General features: G+C 41.2%; 1 protein-coding gene across 1 annotated transcript in view; it reads left to right on the plus strand.

Moving 5' to 3' along the window:
* Positions 1–4,856: 4,856 nt before the first annotated feature.
* LOC124739677 (skin secretory protein xP2-like) overlaps positions 4,857–19,026 on the plus strand; it is a 258,903-nt gene continuing 244,733 nt past the window's right edge. The window contains exons 1-2 of the mRNA XM_047248617.1: positions 4,857–4,998; positions 18,187–18,476. Coding sequence (XP_047104573.1) covers positions 4,857–4,998; positions 18,187–18,476 — 432 coding nt within the window. The remainder of the gene's footprint in view (positions 4,999–18,186; positions 18,477–19,026) is intronic.

The raw sequence follows: 19,026 nt of genomic DNA on the forward strand, positions 1-19,026 counted from the left end.
AGAACAGGGCTGGACTTAATCTGGTTCTCTAGCAAAACAAACTACGTTGTAGCTGCAAAGGAGCAGTGATCATCTTGTGACTTATTTGTAAATGACAGTTTAGTGGTTATTTGTAAATGACAGTTTAGTGGCCTGACTTGTGCAAGCATACTGAAAGAACCTTTACTGGTAAGCTATACGTAGTATTAGCATCATCGTCGTATCCGCTTTCCGTTTTGGAGATCATTTCCCACGAATTACTTTGTTAAAAATCACTACAATTTTCTAGTCAGCTTTAACCATCCTTATCCCCTAACTCGAAATTATTTCACACGTACACATCACAATGAGGAATGACGCTATTGACAAGGAAGGTTCATGTGCTAAACAGCACTGGAATATAACCACCTGGAAACGGTAATGGTTTGAATAAAGAGTGTTCTAAACAGCTTGTGACGATTCGAAGTTTATTTCATCATCGTACACCAACATTCCGAAACTCCTTCAACAAAGAAGACGAAGTAAATATTCCAGAATTGGAATCTAGAACAACTGCCAACTTGAGTAACTTAGAAGTAGATATCCTCGGTGTAGCGATGGACTTTAAAACACTTACTAAAGGCAAAGCCTCCCGTCCAGATTGTATTCGAGTCAGGTTCGTTTCAGAATATGCTGATGCAATAGCTCCATACTTAGCCATCACTTACTATCATTCGCTCGTCGAAAGATCAGTACCTACCGTCTGGAAAGTTACACAAGTCACACCAATACACAAGAAAGGAAATAGGAGTGACCCACTAAATGACAGACCAATATCACTAATGTCGATTTGCTGTAGGATTTTGGAACATGTACTGTGTTCTAAATTTATAGACTACTTCGAAGCAAACGGGTCAAGAAAATACCATTCCTGTGAAACACAACTAGCTCTTTATTCTCACGAAGTAAAGAGTGCTATAGACAAGGGATTTGAAATTGACACCGATCCTGACAAGCGACTTTTTATCAAATTGCTTGAGTATGGAGTATCGTCTCAGTTGTGCGACGGAATTCGCGATTTCTTCTCATGAAGCTCACATTTCGTAATAACTGATGGAAAGTCATCGAGTAATATCTGGCGTCCCGCAAGGAGATATTGTAGTCCCTCTGCTGTTCCTAAACAACATAAACAATTTAGGAGACAATTTGAGGAGCCCACTCATATTGTTTGATATGATGCTGTCGTTCATCGTCGTGTAAAGCAATCAGGTGATCAAAACAAATTGCAAAATGATTTAGACAAGGTACGCGTGTGCTGCGAAAAGTGGCAGTTGACTCTAAATAAATAAAAGTGTGAAGTCATCCACATGAGTACTAAAAGAAATCCGCTAAATTTCGGTTAAACGATAAATCACACAAATCAAAAGGCTGTAAATTCAACTAAATACCTAGGGACTACAATTACGAATAACATAAATTAGAATGATCACACAGAACATTATTGTGGGGAAAGAAACTGAAAGACAGCATTGGCAGAACACTCAGAAAATTCAACAGGTCTACTAAAGAGACTGCCTGCTAGATGCTAGTCAGCCTTCTTGTGAAGTACTGCTGTGCTATATGGCGGAGGACGTCGAAAAAATTCAGAGAAAGGTAGCTCGTTTTGTATTATCGCGAAACAGGGGAGAGAGTGCCATGGATATGACAACCGAATTGGGGTGGCAGTCATTAAAACAATCGTGCTTTTCGTTGTGGCAGGATCTTCTCGCGAAATTTTAATCACAAACTTCGTCCTCCGACTGCGTGAGTATGTTGTTGACATCCATCTATATAGCGAAAAAATATGATCATAATAAAATAGCTCGTATGGAAAGATTTAAGTATTGGTTTTCTCCGCCTGCTGTTCGAGAGTAGAAGGGTAGAGGAATAGCTTGAGAGTGGTTTGATGAATAGTCTGCCAGGCACTTACTTGTGAGTGGCAGGCTAATCATGTAAATGTAGATGTAGGATTTCACTTCCGATGTCGTCCTGAATGAAGTTTTACTTAGTTTCAGTTCTATTGCTGAGATATTCATTTCATTTTATTTCAAAGAAAAGCAGAGATTACATTTTTGTTTTGGCTGTAGTATTACGAATTCTTACTTCGAAAATAATTCTGCTGTTCTACACAGGAATCAAATTTCGATACGAACTTGTGTCCCATGACCGCAGCACACGCATATAAAAAGCATATGTTAGAGGAGAAACGAAAATATTGTGAATGTTATACAGACGTCTTTCAACAGCGCCACCAGGTATTCGTTGTGAAGCCAATGCGGAGATAACTAAATAGGCGATCCGGAAAACCATCCAGTAGTGGACACATTCCAGCAGCGCCAAGGTTGAGATTCAGAAGAAGTTTTATCATGACCGCTTCAGTGCTGCAAACAGCAGCAGCTAAGGGATTTCTCGTCTTGAGAGCAATTCAGCACGGCCATCCCCTTCAGAAACACTCCCACCTGGGCATGACTAGAATTGAATACTGTGGATGTCACTCAACCGCCTCAGAACTGGAAGATCCAGTAGTAACCTCCAAAAATGGCGCTTCCATGGGGTGTCACTAACTGTGACTGCGGATAAGAACACACAGTGGATCACCTATTGGTCTGTTAGTTGCGCCCTCCATCTTGCACAGAAGATCAGCTTGCAAATCCGAGTGCAGTTGATGCTGCAAGAGCCGGCCGGAGTGGCCGAGCGGTTCTAGGCGCTACAATCTGGAACCGCGCGACCGCTACGGTCGCAGGTTCGAATCCTGCCTCGGGCATGGATGTGTGTGATGTCCTTAGGTTAGTTAGATTTAAGTAGTTCTAAGTTCTAGGGGACTTATGACCTCAGCAGTTGAGTCCCATAGAGCTCAGAGCCATTTGAACCTTTTTTTTTTATGTTGCAAGACTTTGGGCAACAGTATGCGCGCGCGAGCTTTTGTGTGTGTGTGTGTGTGTGTGTGTGTGTGTGTGTGTGTGTGTCTTGCGTTGTGTTTTCTCAGCTGAAGGTCCATGATTTTCTGAGAAATTTTTTACGCGATGTCATCTATCTTTAAGCGACTTCTAGGCTGATATTTATACTACCACTCTTTTTCATCATAGATAATTACATTGGCTTCAAAAGTCTAACACTGTAGTTACTACCATCCGCCAGTTCATTAATTTATAACACGAATGGTAGCAGTAATATGCCACTTCAACGAGGCGCGCAAAATGCTACCTATGATGTCCTGCTGAAAGGACTTACGAGGGGTAGCCATAAAGTTATCTCGAAAAAATGAAGTTATGAACGAAAAGGCGCTACGATGATGGTTGTAATACTTTTTATGAGAAGCTATTTGTTTGTTTCGCAGGTACGCGTCTGCTGAAATCACCGCGCTGTAATACCGTAGTGCGACACTAGAGGAGACATTGATGAAGTGGAGATAGGCTTCACTAGCGCCGTTTTACGATACTGTGAAACGGGGTATTCATTCTGTACCAACACCGCACACATGTACCTCCACAACAAACAACAAATCAATTACTTAACTCTATTCTTTCAAGATGGTAATTAAAATTATGTTTCAGAGCAATTAAGCATTCATTTAATTTTATTTGGAGGCTATGTAAAATATTTTGCTGAGTAATTATTACAATATAATAAAAAAGGCACCCAGACGTTGTTATTAACCCTATTTATTAAGAAGGAATTGCGCTATTACCTGTTTCAAACCGGTAGTTTCACCCCACCTTCAGAGGACTTCGCACGTTTAAAGTTACGCATAGCATTTGCAGTGCATGTGGTATTGACGCCTTTCCGTTGTGGTGAAAACCAACAACATGTAACAAGATGGACTACTTTGTTATAACTGGATCTAGCAATGAATTAAAACATTGTTAACTTCTAATATAACAGCTGGGTTAGTACAGTATTATTTACATGGCAAAGGCAGCGTCTTTTGTAGCACTATTCACCGTTTTCGAGGAAGTGCATATTTTGCCAAAGCCTAGACAAGGTTTCACGCAGATGATGTACAGAAAAAAACAATAAATATATATGTCATAGAAGCTACAGTACGTACATACATGTTAGAATAGAAAATGTGCAGGGCATAAAAGTTTCAGTACATGCAATATACATTGAAGGAACATTAATTATAACTATAATAAAAGAGAAAAAGTACGTCATATAATGTTACAGAAATAGACACTCTATTAAATTTTCGTGAAAATTCATAAAAGTGTTAGTTAAATCTCGCTTACACTTCGTACTGTAGGCTGCGCTTCTTTTTACATGTAATACAAAACTTACTCATCTCTAAAGTAGTTGTTTTAATTCATTGTTAGGTCTAGCTGCATGTACAGCTATATTGAATTTAGAATGTGAATAGTTGTCTGATGAATAACATGCCGGTTCGAAGCCGGTAATGGCGTTATTTTTTCTCAATAAATTATGTTATTAACAGTGTCAGTAGGCTATTTTTATTCTAATGTGTTTTCAAGCTGTCACGTTCTCGTAACGCCAGTTTCCGGCGAAATAGCTCGCAATATTGTAGTATCTTTTAGCTACAGGATTATGATTTCGCATTTTGTAAATAGTACTCTACTCGCAAAGAGCAATTACATTTTGTTCCACACTGTGCCGCCGCGCCCACAGAGCAATCGTATGAGGCGCGGAGAGAGAGGCTGAGTGAGAGGAAAAGTGAGTAGCAAGTAAAGATTAGAGAGGTGAGAGGAGTGGTGGATACTCGCCCGCTGCGAGGTGAGGTCGGGCCCGCGGTGCGGCGCGGCGGCAGCAGGTGTGTCCTGGCGTACCTCCCCTCGCACAGTGCAGCGCGACGCCCTGATGCGGCGTCGTGCGGCGGCGGGGCGGGGGTGGGGGCGGCTTCGCGCATGCGCGATTGGGGCGCCCCGCCCACCGCCCTGCTGGGGGCGGCCACCACCCACCACCACCCACCCTGGCGCACACCTGGACACCACCCACCGGCAGCGCCCCCGGACAGCCATGCCCCGTTCAGTTTCTACCTGCTTTCTCGTTTGTCGTTTTCCGAACGCCCTTGTTGCTTCCACAGCGCAAGTCTCACTCCCCGCACTTCGGAAAGCTAGTGCCTTGTTAGTCCGAGTTCTGATATAAATAAAAGCTCAACCAGGAAGCAGTCACTAAGTTTTAAGTTACTCACTTCCGACGCGTTTCAGAGGTTTGGCTCCATCATCAGATGGTTGATCACGTATTTAGTTTGGCTGCATTACTCCTAGAAACCTATGGTGCTGAAATATCTGCATTCTTGTGCATTTTCGTTGTGCACTTTCAGCCTGAGCACCTCATTTGAGCTAAACATATTCACTATTTACAAACATTACCGAAGATGTTATAACCATCTTGTTACTCATCGCATCCTTGGTAAAGTTCATAAACAGTTGCTTTTAGTATCTCCGGTAAATTTTGTAAACAGTTATTTGTAACATTCCTGGGAAATTTTGTAAACCGTTTTTGTATTAAGGCTCAAATATCCTGCTCTCGGGTATAGTACAGAACGAAAATGCCCAAGAATGTGTATATTTGTAAATGGATGGTTTTTCTGGTGCATCGCATCGGAACTAAACAGTTAAACTGCATCTTTGTCATGGAGCTTAGTCTAGGAAACGAGTCAGAAAGAAAAAAAATTAAAGCTAGTTACTGTTTACTTTGTAATTGCATTTATATTTTAAGCAGTTAGTCATTTAAACAGCTTACTAAACAGGTTGTGTGTCGCTTGCGAAGTCTTTCTCAGACACGGAAAAACAAGGTTGTGAGCGATGTAGAGAGAAAAAATGGACTTTTATGAATACAGCGCAACGTTTAACAGTCAAAGTACCCGAGATAAAACTATTTTTACATTTTTTGCAGACGATGAAGGCTTGTGTCAAGCTAAATGTATGTGACATATACTAGGGTTCGAACCCGGGTGCTTACCCTCCGTGTGCTACGCGCAATCCATTTTACATACGAGCCTCTGGGTCTGTAACGTAGCATCTTGTCGCCTGTTTTTTTAATCACTTCTAAAAAAAAAAAAAAAAAAAAAAAGGTTCAAATTGCTCTGAGCACTATGGAACTTAACTTCTGAGGTCATCAGCCCCTAGAACTTAGAACTACTTAAACCTAACTAACCTAAGGACATCACACACAGCCATGCCCGAGGCAGGATTCGAACCTGCGACCGTAGCGGTCGCGCGGTTCCAGACTGTTGCGCCTAGAACCACTCGGCCACCTCGGCCGGCATCACTTCTCAAATGCCATACAATGTCTGGTGATGCAGTGGATCTACTACATACGATAAACGACAATCGTGGGAAACTTGTCTTAAGCTTGAATTCAGTAGGTTACAGATATATAGTGTGTTTATCTATTCGCGGAACAGAGTTTTTAAGTTATGGAAAGGAAACAGGCAGAAAATTTTAACATTCGCAAGTAATACTATCTTCACATCGTAATTGTTTTATTTTTTGTTTGTTCGCCACTCCACGGCGTGTTTCGGCGACTTCAATCATTGGAATAAAACGCCGAAGCTAGATGCATTATATTGCTCAAAAGTTTCAGAAATAGCACTCCTGAGTTCTTTGGGTCTGTACATTGTAGAATTCCGCTATGTTAAATTTACTACGTAATACGCATGGAGGTGACCAAAGTAGATGAGGTGTTTTGGCCCTAATACAGTAATATAGAAACACTGGGTTTTGTTAAGTTGTATTACTGTATACATTTCAGCTCTTTTTTTCCATGATTCAGCGTATTTTGATTACTAAATGAATTTGGATCCACAAAAGATGACAAAAGATAGTGAAATATGTCTTGGAAAAGAACAAAGTAGAAAAACGTATTATGTTTTTTAGAAGGCGAAGATATAAAAACCATATCGGTATCACTGATGTAGAAAGTAAGTTGAACATTCCATTTCCGTTTAAGGCCTGTCGATAAAGAGTTTTCGACAAGTGATGATACATAAAACACAAAATATCTTGCTACGTGTTCTATTTCCATATTTTTGGAGCCCCTATAAAAGACATTGGTGGCTGTCGATTTGCTTCGGACGAAGCGGTGCACACCTGGGTACAATAATCATCGTTCCATAGGCAACAGCAAACATTTCTTCATGAAAGAATTGACCGCCTTGTCTGACAGAGAGTTAAGCGTGTAAACAGTTATGGCGATTAATTTTGAAATAATAAACAGTTGACATACTTTTTTCCATTTGTTTCGTTTTCGTTTAATTGCCCCTTACAAATAACTGAGTTAGAAATGTTCACTGCGCAGCAGAACACTCAGTTCTTATTTGATATTGTGCATTGATCGATATCTTGAATTGTTCGTGAAATACTGATGTACCTACGGGAAGCGTTTAAATTAATAGTCACGCCTTTTGGCCAGTTTATCGTGTCGTCCACAACTTGCTATTTTGTGGCAGTGTCTTCTTCCTAATGCAACTTTTACTGTAACGTTCTTGATAAATTGCGAAACAATCACTCCTGTCCATTGCTCTCTCTAGTAGCAAACTAACTGCAGATGAATATCACATGACACGACCACCAGCATACCCCTTCTCGCTGCGAGAATTTTCTGCACTTCTTACATCATCTTTCTGACCTCACAGCGATCAATAACAGTGCCTTCCTATATCACACAAAATTTATAATTTTATTCTAGTACCAGAAAACAAACTCACTAATAGCTTTTCTTTTTTTTAACAAATAGGACATGTGTAACGACAGAACCCCGGTAGTATGCTCAATAATCTACCTTGTGTAGTAAGATAACGAAGAATTTGTGTATGACGTCGGGGTGTTTGGAAATACCATGGAGCAGCGACTTCAATTTGGGCATACGTCGCATCAAAACTCAAATAATATTAAACGTTTTGCACACAACGTAATCTAGCATTTACAACAATTTGTTCTAGGAAGTCAGGCGTAACAACCATCAAATCCATAGCCGTGAACAAATCTCTAGCTAAGGTGCTATCTGTCAGATTCCACAATAAACGATCATTTATTTCGACGACTCCGCATATGTATTATATATTTGGATTCTTTTGGACAAAAACCAAGCTTAAACTGAGAATTGTGGAAATAATAATTCATATAGAAGCTAGATATAAAAGTTAATAAGTGCAAAAGATTCTGGACAGAGTGTTCTGTGGGTTGCAAGACAGTTTAAGGTGTGGTCAAACAACTGTTTAGCTCAGGAAAACTAATTCTATATTAACTCTCTGTAAATCACGCAAGGAGATGCATAACGACAGCTCGAAAATTTCGTCCATGAATGTCGAAAAAATATTGAAAAGTCATTTGAATAAATCGTCCATCATCAGGTATTTATGTTGGTGTCCTCATTTCTTATTCATATTGCTCGCAAATCTGTACAAAAATCAATAAAAGATGAGAATAGGGCATAATAAGTGTAAGTTCCTTCTGCCATCAATTGTCACTCTTCATCTAGTTCCAACTTCCACAAACTTGCAGACCTTCATATTTAATACATGCACCAGTTTAACCAACAAAAGCTACGTCTCCATTAATACATATGGCAATATATTTTCTACGAACAAGCCGCTTTTGGTGAATAATTTAAAGTGGACCCGACAGCCGAATTCATACGGAGAGATTCGTCTGCTTTAAAACACGTAATTCGACCGCAGAAAGCGTGTATACAGGAAGACAGCACATCATTCCATCTGGCGACGACGATTCCCTCAAAAGAAGTGTGGGTTGCTCTTTATTTCACCTTCCGTTTTTGACAGTCGCATGCAGTTATTCAGTGAAATACAGACCTGAAGCCGCAACATATCGACGAAGTTCTTGCCGATAGACCTTCCTTTGAAAGTCAATTACCAGATTTTATCCTAAGATAAAGCATAAGTTTTTATAAAGCGTGTGTTGTAAAAAAAGAGAGGTTTTAGTCGAATTATACTTCAGTTTATTAAAAGAAATCCAATCTTCAGTTTATAATTAACGCCTACCTGGGTAGTAGATCAGTGTATCGCCATTACCACTGACTTCACCTTTTTTTTCATGAAATTCTTTATTCGACAACGTATAGATCCCTGAACTGACACTATACGGCAAGTGAAAATCGCGCTTCTGAGTGAGCGCAGAACGCAGATAACCGTCTACGAAAGGAAGAAGCCTGGAGTTTTACTATGACGTCGTGATCATTTTACGACGCGCTAGCTCAACTGCACGAGTGTGGAGCAGGGAACTGACCGTCGCCAAATCGAATGCCTCACAATATTGTCCTGATAGTGAACATGAAAATAACGGAAATCCTAAATCAATCTTGTGGGAGAGGATTTCTAATATCACTTCTCGCTAATATGATCTGCTTGAGTTATCTGAGCTAATTTAATGAACCCAATGGAAATACTATCTTTTGCGTCCACAACAACAGTCGGCTTTTTGAAACGGACCAGATTTCGTGCATACTATTTAGCACCTTCTCTTTCAATGCGGAACCTTCAGGAAGTTATCGCCCAGTATCCTAAACGGCCCTTGACAAATATTCAGGGCTTGAGGTATCAAACGAGTCACAGACACTTGTTGAGGTCTCACTCCAGATCGCATCTTAAGTCTGTTATGTGAATTTAACTTTTAGCTACCGTATGCCGGGTGACTTTTCAACACGTGCAGAATTGTCACCAACAGAGAGGACAGACAATATGCAGTCTAAACTACCTGTTCCATTTGTTGTTTCTTTGGCCATTGTCTTAGCAACTTCAAATTTTGCTCATAGGAGAAGTCTTTCGGAAACCGCCTGTGACCCAGAAAGTGAGCCACGTGCAACTATCTGAAGAGTCATGCTCAGAGCATACGTGCAGAGGAAAGTATAGCTCCATTTGCATGACGTCATTTGCCAATCGTTGCTGTCAGGTTACAGAGTAGCCTGGAGCAAGTTCAGTGTCTCCAGAGTTGCTGCCCTCTTTCGTTTGATTCACGCTGAAACTGAAGCTTTTCACGTAATTACGATCTTATCTTCACGATGAGATTATTGTATGTACAAAAGTTAGTTTTTGTTATTCCCACTACAGAAAAGCAGTGACAGCTTGTAATGGAACCGGACAGTAGCTCATGTTTAGCAAACGTATAGTACTTATCGATTAAAAGGAATGGATCGTTCGACACACTCAATAAATTTACTGTGTGATACAGACAAGTCTGAAGTATTTCTCATTTTGTATATAGGCCTACAGAATATGTGTTCAAAAAAAAGTTCAAATGTGCGTGAAATTTTATGGAACTTAACTGCTAAGGTCATCGGTCCCTCAGCTTACACACTACTAAACCTAAATTATCCTAAAGACAAACACACACACCCATGCCCGAGGGAGGACTCGAACCTCCGCCGGGACCAGCCGCACAGTCCATGACTGCAGCGCCTAAGACCGCTCGGCTAATCCCGCGCGGCAATATGTGTTCAAATATGACTTTAACATTAATAGTAATAATTTTATTAATTCATGAAGAATTCAACCTCTGCTGGTATTTGTTCTCGGTAGCAGAAAATACCATGCAAACAGATACGAAGAAATAATTTTCCAGGCTTGTTGTAAATTAAGTCTTGCATACGAGTACAGAGAGGTTTGAAGCTCCATAAACATTAGTTTACGTAGAGAATGACATATAACTTTTCATTTCTTTCAGCGCCGTGTGTGTGTCATGTGATATTCAGTTCACATTCAAAAGTCATCTTGTACGTTAGGAAGTCTTTTTTGAAATGATTTGTCAGTAATGTAGCCTCATATTGAAGTGAAACGTGGACAGTAGATAGTTCAGACAAGAAGACAATTGGTGCTGCATACGGAATTTTCACGATTAAACATGTAGATAAGATAACTAACATATACATACATACTCCGCAAGCCGCAGTATGGTGCATGACAGAGGGTACACTGTACCACTACTAGTAATTTCCTTTCCTGTTCCACTCGCAAATGGAGCGAGGGAAAAACGACTGTATACATGCCTCCATGCGAGCCCTCAATGTACCGAAGAATTCTGAACAGGGAGAAAAGAGATTTGTGGCACTTTTGTCTTAAAAGAATGTGTGGATCGATTAGAAGTATTCTGAGACATTAAGGAATGCGTGCTATGTGATACAGACAAGTCTGAAACTTCATTTCCTGTTTAGTATATGAGAATATGTGTTTTAAATATGGCTCTAACATTAATAATAATAATTTTGTTAATTTGGTAACGGTAATGGGAAGGGTGGAACGTAAGAACTGTTGTGGTGTACCAAAGCTTGAATAAAGTACGCGGGTTCAAATGGACGTTGCCTGCGGTAGTTATGCAGAGATAAAGAAACTTACACAAAATAGACGAAGCGAGCGGTAACCGTGCATATCCTTCAAAAAATAATTTACTACTTGTATTACAGTGTTCATCAGTTCTAAATTAGCGTGACGTTTTATACTGTCAGATTTTCCTTACCTGCTCTTACTGATGTATTTCAATCTCTCTCTCTCTCTCTCTCTCTCTCTGTGTGTGTGTGTGTGTGTGTGTGTGTGTGTGTGTGTGTATTTCTGTGTTCAGTTGCGGTTTTCGCTGCGATAGCCTTTGTTGCGAAATAATATCAACGAAATATGTTTGCCACAGACAACAAGTCTGCATTATTCATCTATCGCGTGATGTTAAATTCACGACCAGAATAATTGAGTCCCAATTTTTGCTAGCCCGACTGCTGCGGAAGCACTTTATTTATTCAAGTAACCAGCACTGTGTTTCGGAAATAAATTATGAAGGCGCTTGCTGTAGTTCAAATATTACATCTCTGGATAGAATATCGGAGCTACTGGCATCAGAATTTTGACGTACAGCAGTAGCGCTCCGGGTGCTATTGATGTACTTCGCATGCTAGCTTATTCATTACTCCTGGGAACATTTGGTCAGAAAATTAAAAACAAAGCGCTTCGACTACGTTCGTTTAGGTGGGTGTAAAAAGTCTACATCTTCTCATAGTCCGTGCAAAAATTCCTGAGGTCAGGCACCAATATATTGACCAGTCCCTTCAATGAGACCCTTCAATGAAATTTGAAACTTTATGTAACACGTTAGCATTTTTTTCGCATGTGCCGTGTGTTTCCATAAGAGTAACTTCCGCGATATGCATGTCAGGATATGTTTTCCTGTGAAAAATGACATCGTGTGCTTTCTTGGTACCTAGTCACCAGATACGTTATACTCACTCAGAATGTCTGATAAAAGGAGTCTAGTATTGCTTGATGCTCCCTCTAACAATTAGGCCAATTAAATTTCGTATCTGCAACTGACTGATTCATTATGATTTTTATGATTCCAGTTACCAAGTGTACCATTCCGCAGCACAGCAAAGCTTAGGCAATAATGGACGCATGAGTAACTATATATAAAGTGTAATGGACCCTTCTGAAATCATGAAGATTCTGGAGAACATGTCAACACGCGTGTTGAGGGAGCTCGACGAATCAACAAGGCTGCACCATCTGACGCCATACTGGTAAAATAAATGTCTGTTTTGTGCACAAGTGTGGAAATAAATACTGGATGTAGGAAAGTAAGCTCAATAAAATGTAAGGACTCGATTGACTGCTTGTAGCTTCGGAATCAGAAATGGAAAAACATCTCGCCACATAAGAGTGAATGATACGGAACAGTGCAAATAATGGGAGTAATTTGCTCCATTTCTTGCCAAATGATAAGAAGAGACTCAGTAACATTGAAACATAGAAACGTGTTGCATAGAAAATGAAAGAAGAGGTGGAAGAAGAAGAAAAAGATGAAGAAGAAAGAGTTTTTTAGCAAGAAATGTACTACATAGTGAATGGAACGACTACACTTATAAAAATCTGAAAAAAAAGATTGTTTCTGCTGCATATAACTTTGCCTAAGTTTTTTAAATTCTAATGATAGTAGTAGTTTTCTGTCTTTGTTTTATAAATATTATGCTGTTTTATTCTATTGTACTCGGGCGCTATGCATGTCACTGTTGGACACCCAAAAGAGACTTATCGGTATTATGATTATCACTGTCTGTCTAAGACAATTAATTCTCGTACCGTAAAATAAGCCAAGGTAAGATAGACCTAAAAATGTGGACTGATGGTTATCATGTAGCAGACCTGTTCGGAAAGTTCGTGTTTCAACTCCAAGTACGTCCATCTAGCATAGCGGTTGCCGTGGTTTCCGAAACTCACTTCCTTTGAATGTGACGAGAGATCTTTCCCCGTTTTGTCCATCTGAGCTAGAACTCCGTCTCTAATGAATTCGATTCCGACACGAAGCTAAATTCTTAAGTTTCCTATGCCGGCAATGCAAACTGCGTCACATTAGGAGGCAGGCTACTGTAAAAAGAAGCAGTTCAGTCCGCCGAGAAACTAAATGAAGTAGTAGAAAAATCAAACCTCCACATCACGTGAAGGCAAGGTCCAAATCAGATGCAAATTCGGGAATATATTTCAAGTGGACAGATTCAAGTATATGGGCGAGGTGACTGAGCTAACAGAGGTAACTCATCGAACTAACAGTCATCGAATCGACAAGCTGCAAAGGACGTAGACATTGCCCTCGAGTACACAAAACCAACAAGAACTCTATATCATTTAAAGCAGAATTCCTCTGCAAGACGTTCACTGTAGCAGAAAATGTGTAGTTTTCTGAATTTCTGGAGATGTTCGCAGATAATAACCAGTTTCAATGTAATGTGGCTGAATTCAAACATAAAGTATGAGCAACTTACGCGTTTTTTACTGTAGTAATTGGTAACAGATCTCAGATTAAAATCATCAGAAAGCTTTAGGAGAAGATTATCATCAAAATTACAAAGCCGTAATTAGAAAAAGTAATTTGAATGAAAAAGAAACCTACAAAGCCAGAAAAAAAATCCTCAGTACTTCACTGTCATTTACATCATATATGTAGCACAGATCAGTCCAGACTCACAGAGAAAATTATAAATTTTTCCTTACTGACGAAAAATCGACACAAACTGCAAATATAAATCGGTGAAGAACTTGAAAAAAAAAGTATATTGTGTTCGTGAAGAACGGAGTTGTAACAAAATCCCTCCACTAATTCACGAAAAATCACTCGATAAATTACGGTATAGACAGCAAAATGTAGAAAGTAATTCAGCTTCGGATACCTGTCTGAGGCTTTGACAGCAACATATAAACATATCTTTACGTAACAGAACAAGCTGTTATATTTTGGTGAAACGGTATCCTTGAAGTATAGCACTGAATATTTTAACTGTACAATATGCTTTGCTGCTCAAACTCAGTTACGGCACTGAAATCATTACTTCATTGAAATTTATTGGCATTCGATAGCGGTTGAAGACGAGTTCATCAATAGATAACTGAAGCGTAACTGCAACGATCTGCATACAATTCCTTTACTGCTCTGCGCAGGTCAGCCTTCGACGCACGCAGGTGAACATTTCTCAAATATGTTGCCATGTTTTTCACTGACTCAACAGATCCGTTAAAAGTATGTTGAGTAATGTAAATGTTTCACCGAGATTCAGTACTTTTACGGCGTCTTGACGATCCCTGCACTGTCATTTCCATCTCATTATAGGCGTCACTAGGTCACTGACACATCATCAGGTCTCCAGGTTACTTTATAAGCTCACCATGCCGCAGTCTCCAAAATGCATCACGGGGACCGAACAGACAGAATAAATATTGACTTAAATCGGCATAATACCCACAGAAAAACTCAAAGTAGCATCCTTTCAACGTTCTATTAACGGTTGTCGGCAGCTGTATGAACATACAAATTCAGAGTCACACTGGGGCCTTACTTCTTCCACTTTGCCAATATGCAAGCAACTTTCCAGTAAAACATTCATCAGTTTGTGACATGTAAAGAAACCTACGAAATTCACGCAGTCTTTGCAATTGCTGTCAATGAAGAACCATTCCATATGAGTGTTGCAGGTATCACATAGTTGCCACACTTTGGCGTTTCTCTTCAGTTATGTTCTATTTTTGCAGCTTCCATCGCAGCCATAACACACTTTTACAGAATAACAATAACTACTTATCTATTTTCAGAGACAGAAACTTAATTGCAATTTAGTTATTCAGCTTTAGGAATGCGATCTCTTTAGCAGTTTGTGACCAAGGTACGGCACTGTAATGTTACCCGCAAACAGAAGGCCAGGCAGGACGCTATGTTGGTTCATGAGAGAATAAAGCGCTGATATTCGCTTCAAACTACAAGATGAACTGTTTTATTGCGTCCATTAGACCAATTTACAGAAACTTCGAATTAAGTTAGATACCGTTGCTGTAAATATGACGAAGATTTTGTTTACATACGTGGAGAAAATCTTTCCGCTACAGACCAGTATGGACAAGAAACATACGAAGCAAAGGGACACCGATGGATGAGCTCCAGAGAAACGTTTCACTCACAGCTACGAGAAGCGGGTTTCTGACGTTTCCCCAAATTTTCATTCCAGCCCCTGAGTTCAATAACGGGTGATATAACGGCGGTCCTCGACTCGAAGGTATCCGTTTCTCACCAAATTTTTTGAAAAGAGTCGCCACTGATACTTAACGAAAAAGTTCAGTGATCATCAGACAGTGTGCTAATCTATAGTTTTAAATCTTTCAGCAGTTTCTCAAGAATTTATCGTGAGGAAGAAGAAGTATTTCTCATAATTTATCACAGTCTGCCACACGACGCAGGTGTACAATTGGTACTCTGCACTTAAGTGAAAAACTTTATTCTTCGTCAGTATTTCTTATTTTAAATATTGATTTATTATGGATGGCCACCACAGCATCTATACATTCAGAGAATAGCATCATTTCCACCAGGCTGTTTGATTACAATTTAGAACTACTGGCTCAGTTTCCAGCCTTAGCTAATTTTCAAGTGCACGAATAGATGTGGAAACAACTTCCTATTAAGTTCATATCTAATGTCGCATGCACGCCCTTGCACATTTACATATGCTATGGTCTTCAGCAGACACAACTTCGGAATGCGCAGCGATAAGCCACGTACACACAATCGTACAGTACAATCACAAGTTTCATTGTTTTCTAAGATTCAGAATTATCGTTTCTTTTGTCCCCAAGTTGCCTAAGACAATCATTTTCTGCCTGCAATAACAATATATCCTAAATCCCTATAAATTCTTTTCTGTTATCACCACCCCATGGACTGTCCACCAGATATGTACAGTATCATCTTACTGACAACATGCCGTATATCCATTGCTTACGTTATACAAAAATTTACCCCTTTTCCCCTTATGTACTTGTTTTGTACAATCGCGAAATAGGGGAGAGACTGTCACGTATATGATACACCAGGAAGGGTGTCAATCACAAAAAAATGGTTCTGAGCACTATGGGACTTAACATCTGAGGTCATCAGTCCCCTAGAACTTAGAACTACTTAAACCTAACTAACCTAAGGACATCACACACATGCATGCCCGAGGCAGGATTAGAACCTGCGACCGTAGCGGTCGCACGGTTCCAGACTGAAGCGCCTAGAATCACTCGGCCACACCGGCCGGCTGGCAATCACACAAACGAAAGATTTTTTTTTTCTTTTTTTTCGATGCGGTGAAATGTTCCGTCATTACCTTTCTCCTCCTAATGCGAAAATATTTTCTTGACTCCCATCTACATATGGAGAAATGATCGTCGTAATGAAATAGGAGGAATAAGAACTGGCACGGAAAGAGTTAGGTGTTCGCTTTTCCTAAGCGCTGTGCCAGAGGGGAACGGTCGAGAAACATCCTGAATTCGGTTCCCTGAACTCTCTGCCAAAACTTTGTAGAGAACATAGAGCAGTGATGTAGTTGTAGCTGTAGATATTGGTCTAGGAGATCGTCAAAACAAATCCAAACCGTTATATATCCAAAACGATAACGAAGACCTTAAGACGCTGGCAAAAGTACCTCACGTAAAGCCATCAAACCTATGTTCGTCGTGTAGCTCATCAGCTGCGCACACCAATCCCACTGGCTGCTTCTGAAAAGTATAATTCACTCCTACATCGTTTTCGATTATTGTTAGGGCCTATATGTGAATAATGTGACGTTGAGCTGTGGCTCGGAGCTCATCAAAACTGTAGCAGACTGTGTAAGTCAGTTCCTAGGTTAGAGGAAGTGGAGAGCGTACTGTCTCCAGTGGGATCACGCCTAGAAACAGCAGTGTGATGTCCATACCAACTTTCGGATTGAGGCCACTTTTAGTTGTAGCAACTGCATCTCCATTTTGGAATGATACACTGATGAAGGCAAGAGCAAGCTGCTTCAGTATCTCAGGCATTAGGATGTCCAGCCAGCTTTTGATATACGAAAACCAGGATCATCGTCGTCACTTGCTGACTGAAGCCCACGACCTCGCAACAAGATCACTTTCGAGGAAACCCCATCAATCTGACCAAGAGGGTGACACGCCAGGAAAGTTAGGGGAAAGGAATTTAGAAGTCTCGTCCCTAGAAGGCTTTACCACGTATACAGGTCTGTGGCGCCTGGTGCTGCAGTACGGTCCGATAGTATGGAGAAACCCTACCAAAACATAGTTATTACTGCTCCTAACGCTGCAGACCTCTATCTCTAGTGTGCTATTCCCTTAATTTCTTTTCCAGGATGACCAACTGCAGGGACAGCTTTGGCAGAATGCACGATCTTTCTTCAATAAATCGCGTGCATCCAGGAACAGGAAGCGTGAGGCGAGGTCAGAAGATACGGCGCAGGGCCGATACAAGATAACTTCATCTGCTGAGTGGCTGTGCCGTTAAACCACCTACTAGAAAATGAAGAAATAGCAAGCAAAAGCTAGAAGCACGCCGAAAAAGCATCTGCCAACTACACATACCTGAAAAGGGCGACTAGAGCGAAAATCGGGAGATGATGAACACCAACACACAACAGAAACTATGTTAATCTTGTTAAGACTCCGGCTCCATCCATGAAATGTAGGTCACAATATCTCAGTAAAAAACTCCGGATAAAAAAACCAAGCCAATTTTTTACAGCGTTCTGGTTGAAATATTGTGAGTGGCCCTTCCAACGACAGGGTTGTCGTTAGTTCGACAGTACTTCACGAAAGGCGACGACGTCGACGCGAAACTCTTTCAGTAGGGGTCTTTTGACAGCGAAAAAAGGAAGTAATAATAAAAAAAGCGTCGGAGCAGCTTCGTGTAGTTTGAGGTGTTCGACAGATTCGTCGGTCTTTGAGAGAGTGGTTCCCCGGGGCCGACTGGACGGTGGGAAGGCAAGATTTTAAAGTGATGAACGCTCTCGGGCGGAAGGAAGCGGCCTCCGGAGCCGAGGCCGCCGCAGGCACCGCCCCCACCCCTTGCCAGGCGACGCACAGGTGTCCCGGGCCTGCGCGTGGCCACTCGGGTGCGCTCGGCTCCGCTCGGGCGCCTCCGCGGCAGGTGCGGCAGCGGGTGGGGGGAGGCGCCCGTCCCGGCCCGGCGCTGGGCCGGCGTGGTCGCTCAGTCGAGTGCTCGCGTCCGACGACGAAGGTCGCCTGCCTGCCTTGCTCTGCCTGTCTGCTGCCTGCCAGCTGCCTGCAGCCAGCTGTTTCTCCACTCCACTTCTCTTTTTCTCTCTCTCTCTCTCTTTCTCTCTCTTCTGCCTGTCCCTCCTCTCCCTTTTTTCTGACTATCTCTCTCTTTTTTGTGTTTCCTTGTCGCCGATCCTGTTCTCTCTCCCCTTTTTTGCTGCTGGTGCCGCTCTGCGACCCAGCGAATTTATCACACGATTTCCAAGTCCAAGGAGGGGCAGCACACGACGTGTTTTTTAAACTTCATATCAACCACTCTTACCTGTCAACACTTATTACGACTGGTAACCACCGGCATTCCATCATCCGGCTTACAAACAACTCCGTGTGTTTCAAGCGCCATCACCACCGCCGATTCTGATATCTGAAGAATCGCCGGTTCATCTCATCCCACATAATTTGCATCTCCAAATTGAGGCGTACCTGTTTTTACTGCTCATACGTCAACTTGCTGTCGAAAAAAGTTTCAGTTTACTGACAGCGAGTAGCATTCCTGAAGGTACAAAAGA

The sequence above is a fragment of the Schistocerca piceifrons genome, chromosome 1, assembly GCF_021461385.2.
Source record: "Schistocerca piceifrons isolate TAMUIC-IGC-003096 chromosome 1, iqSchPice1.1, whole genome shotgun sequence".
Lineage (NCBI taxonomy): Eukaryota > Metazoa > Arthropoda > Insecta > Orthoptera > Acrididae > Schistocerca > Schistocerca piceifrons.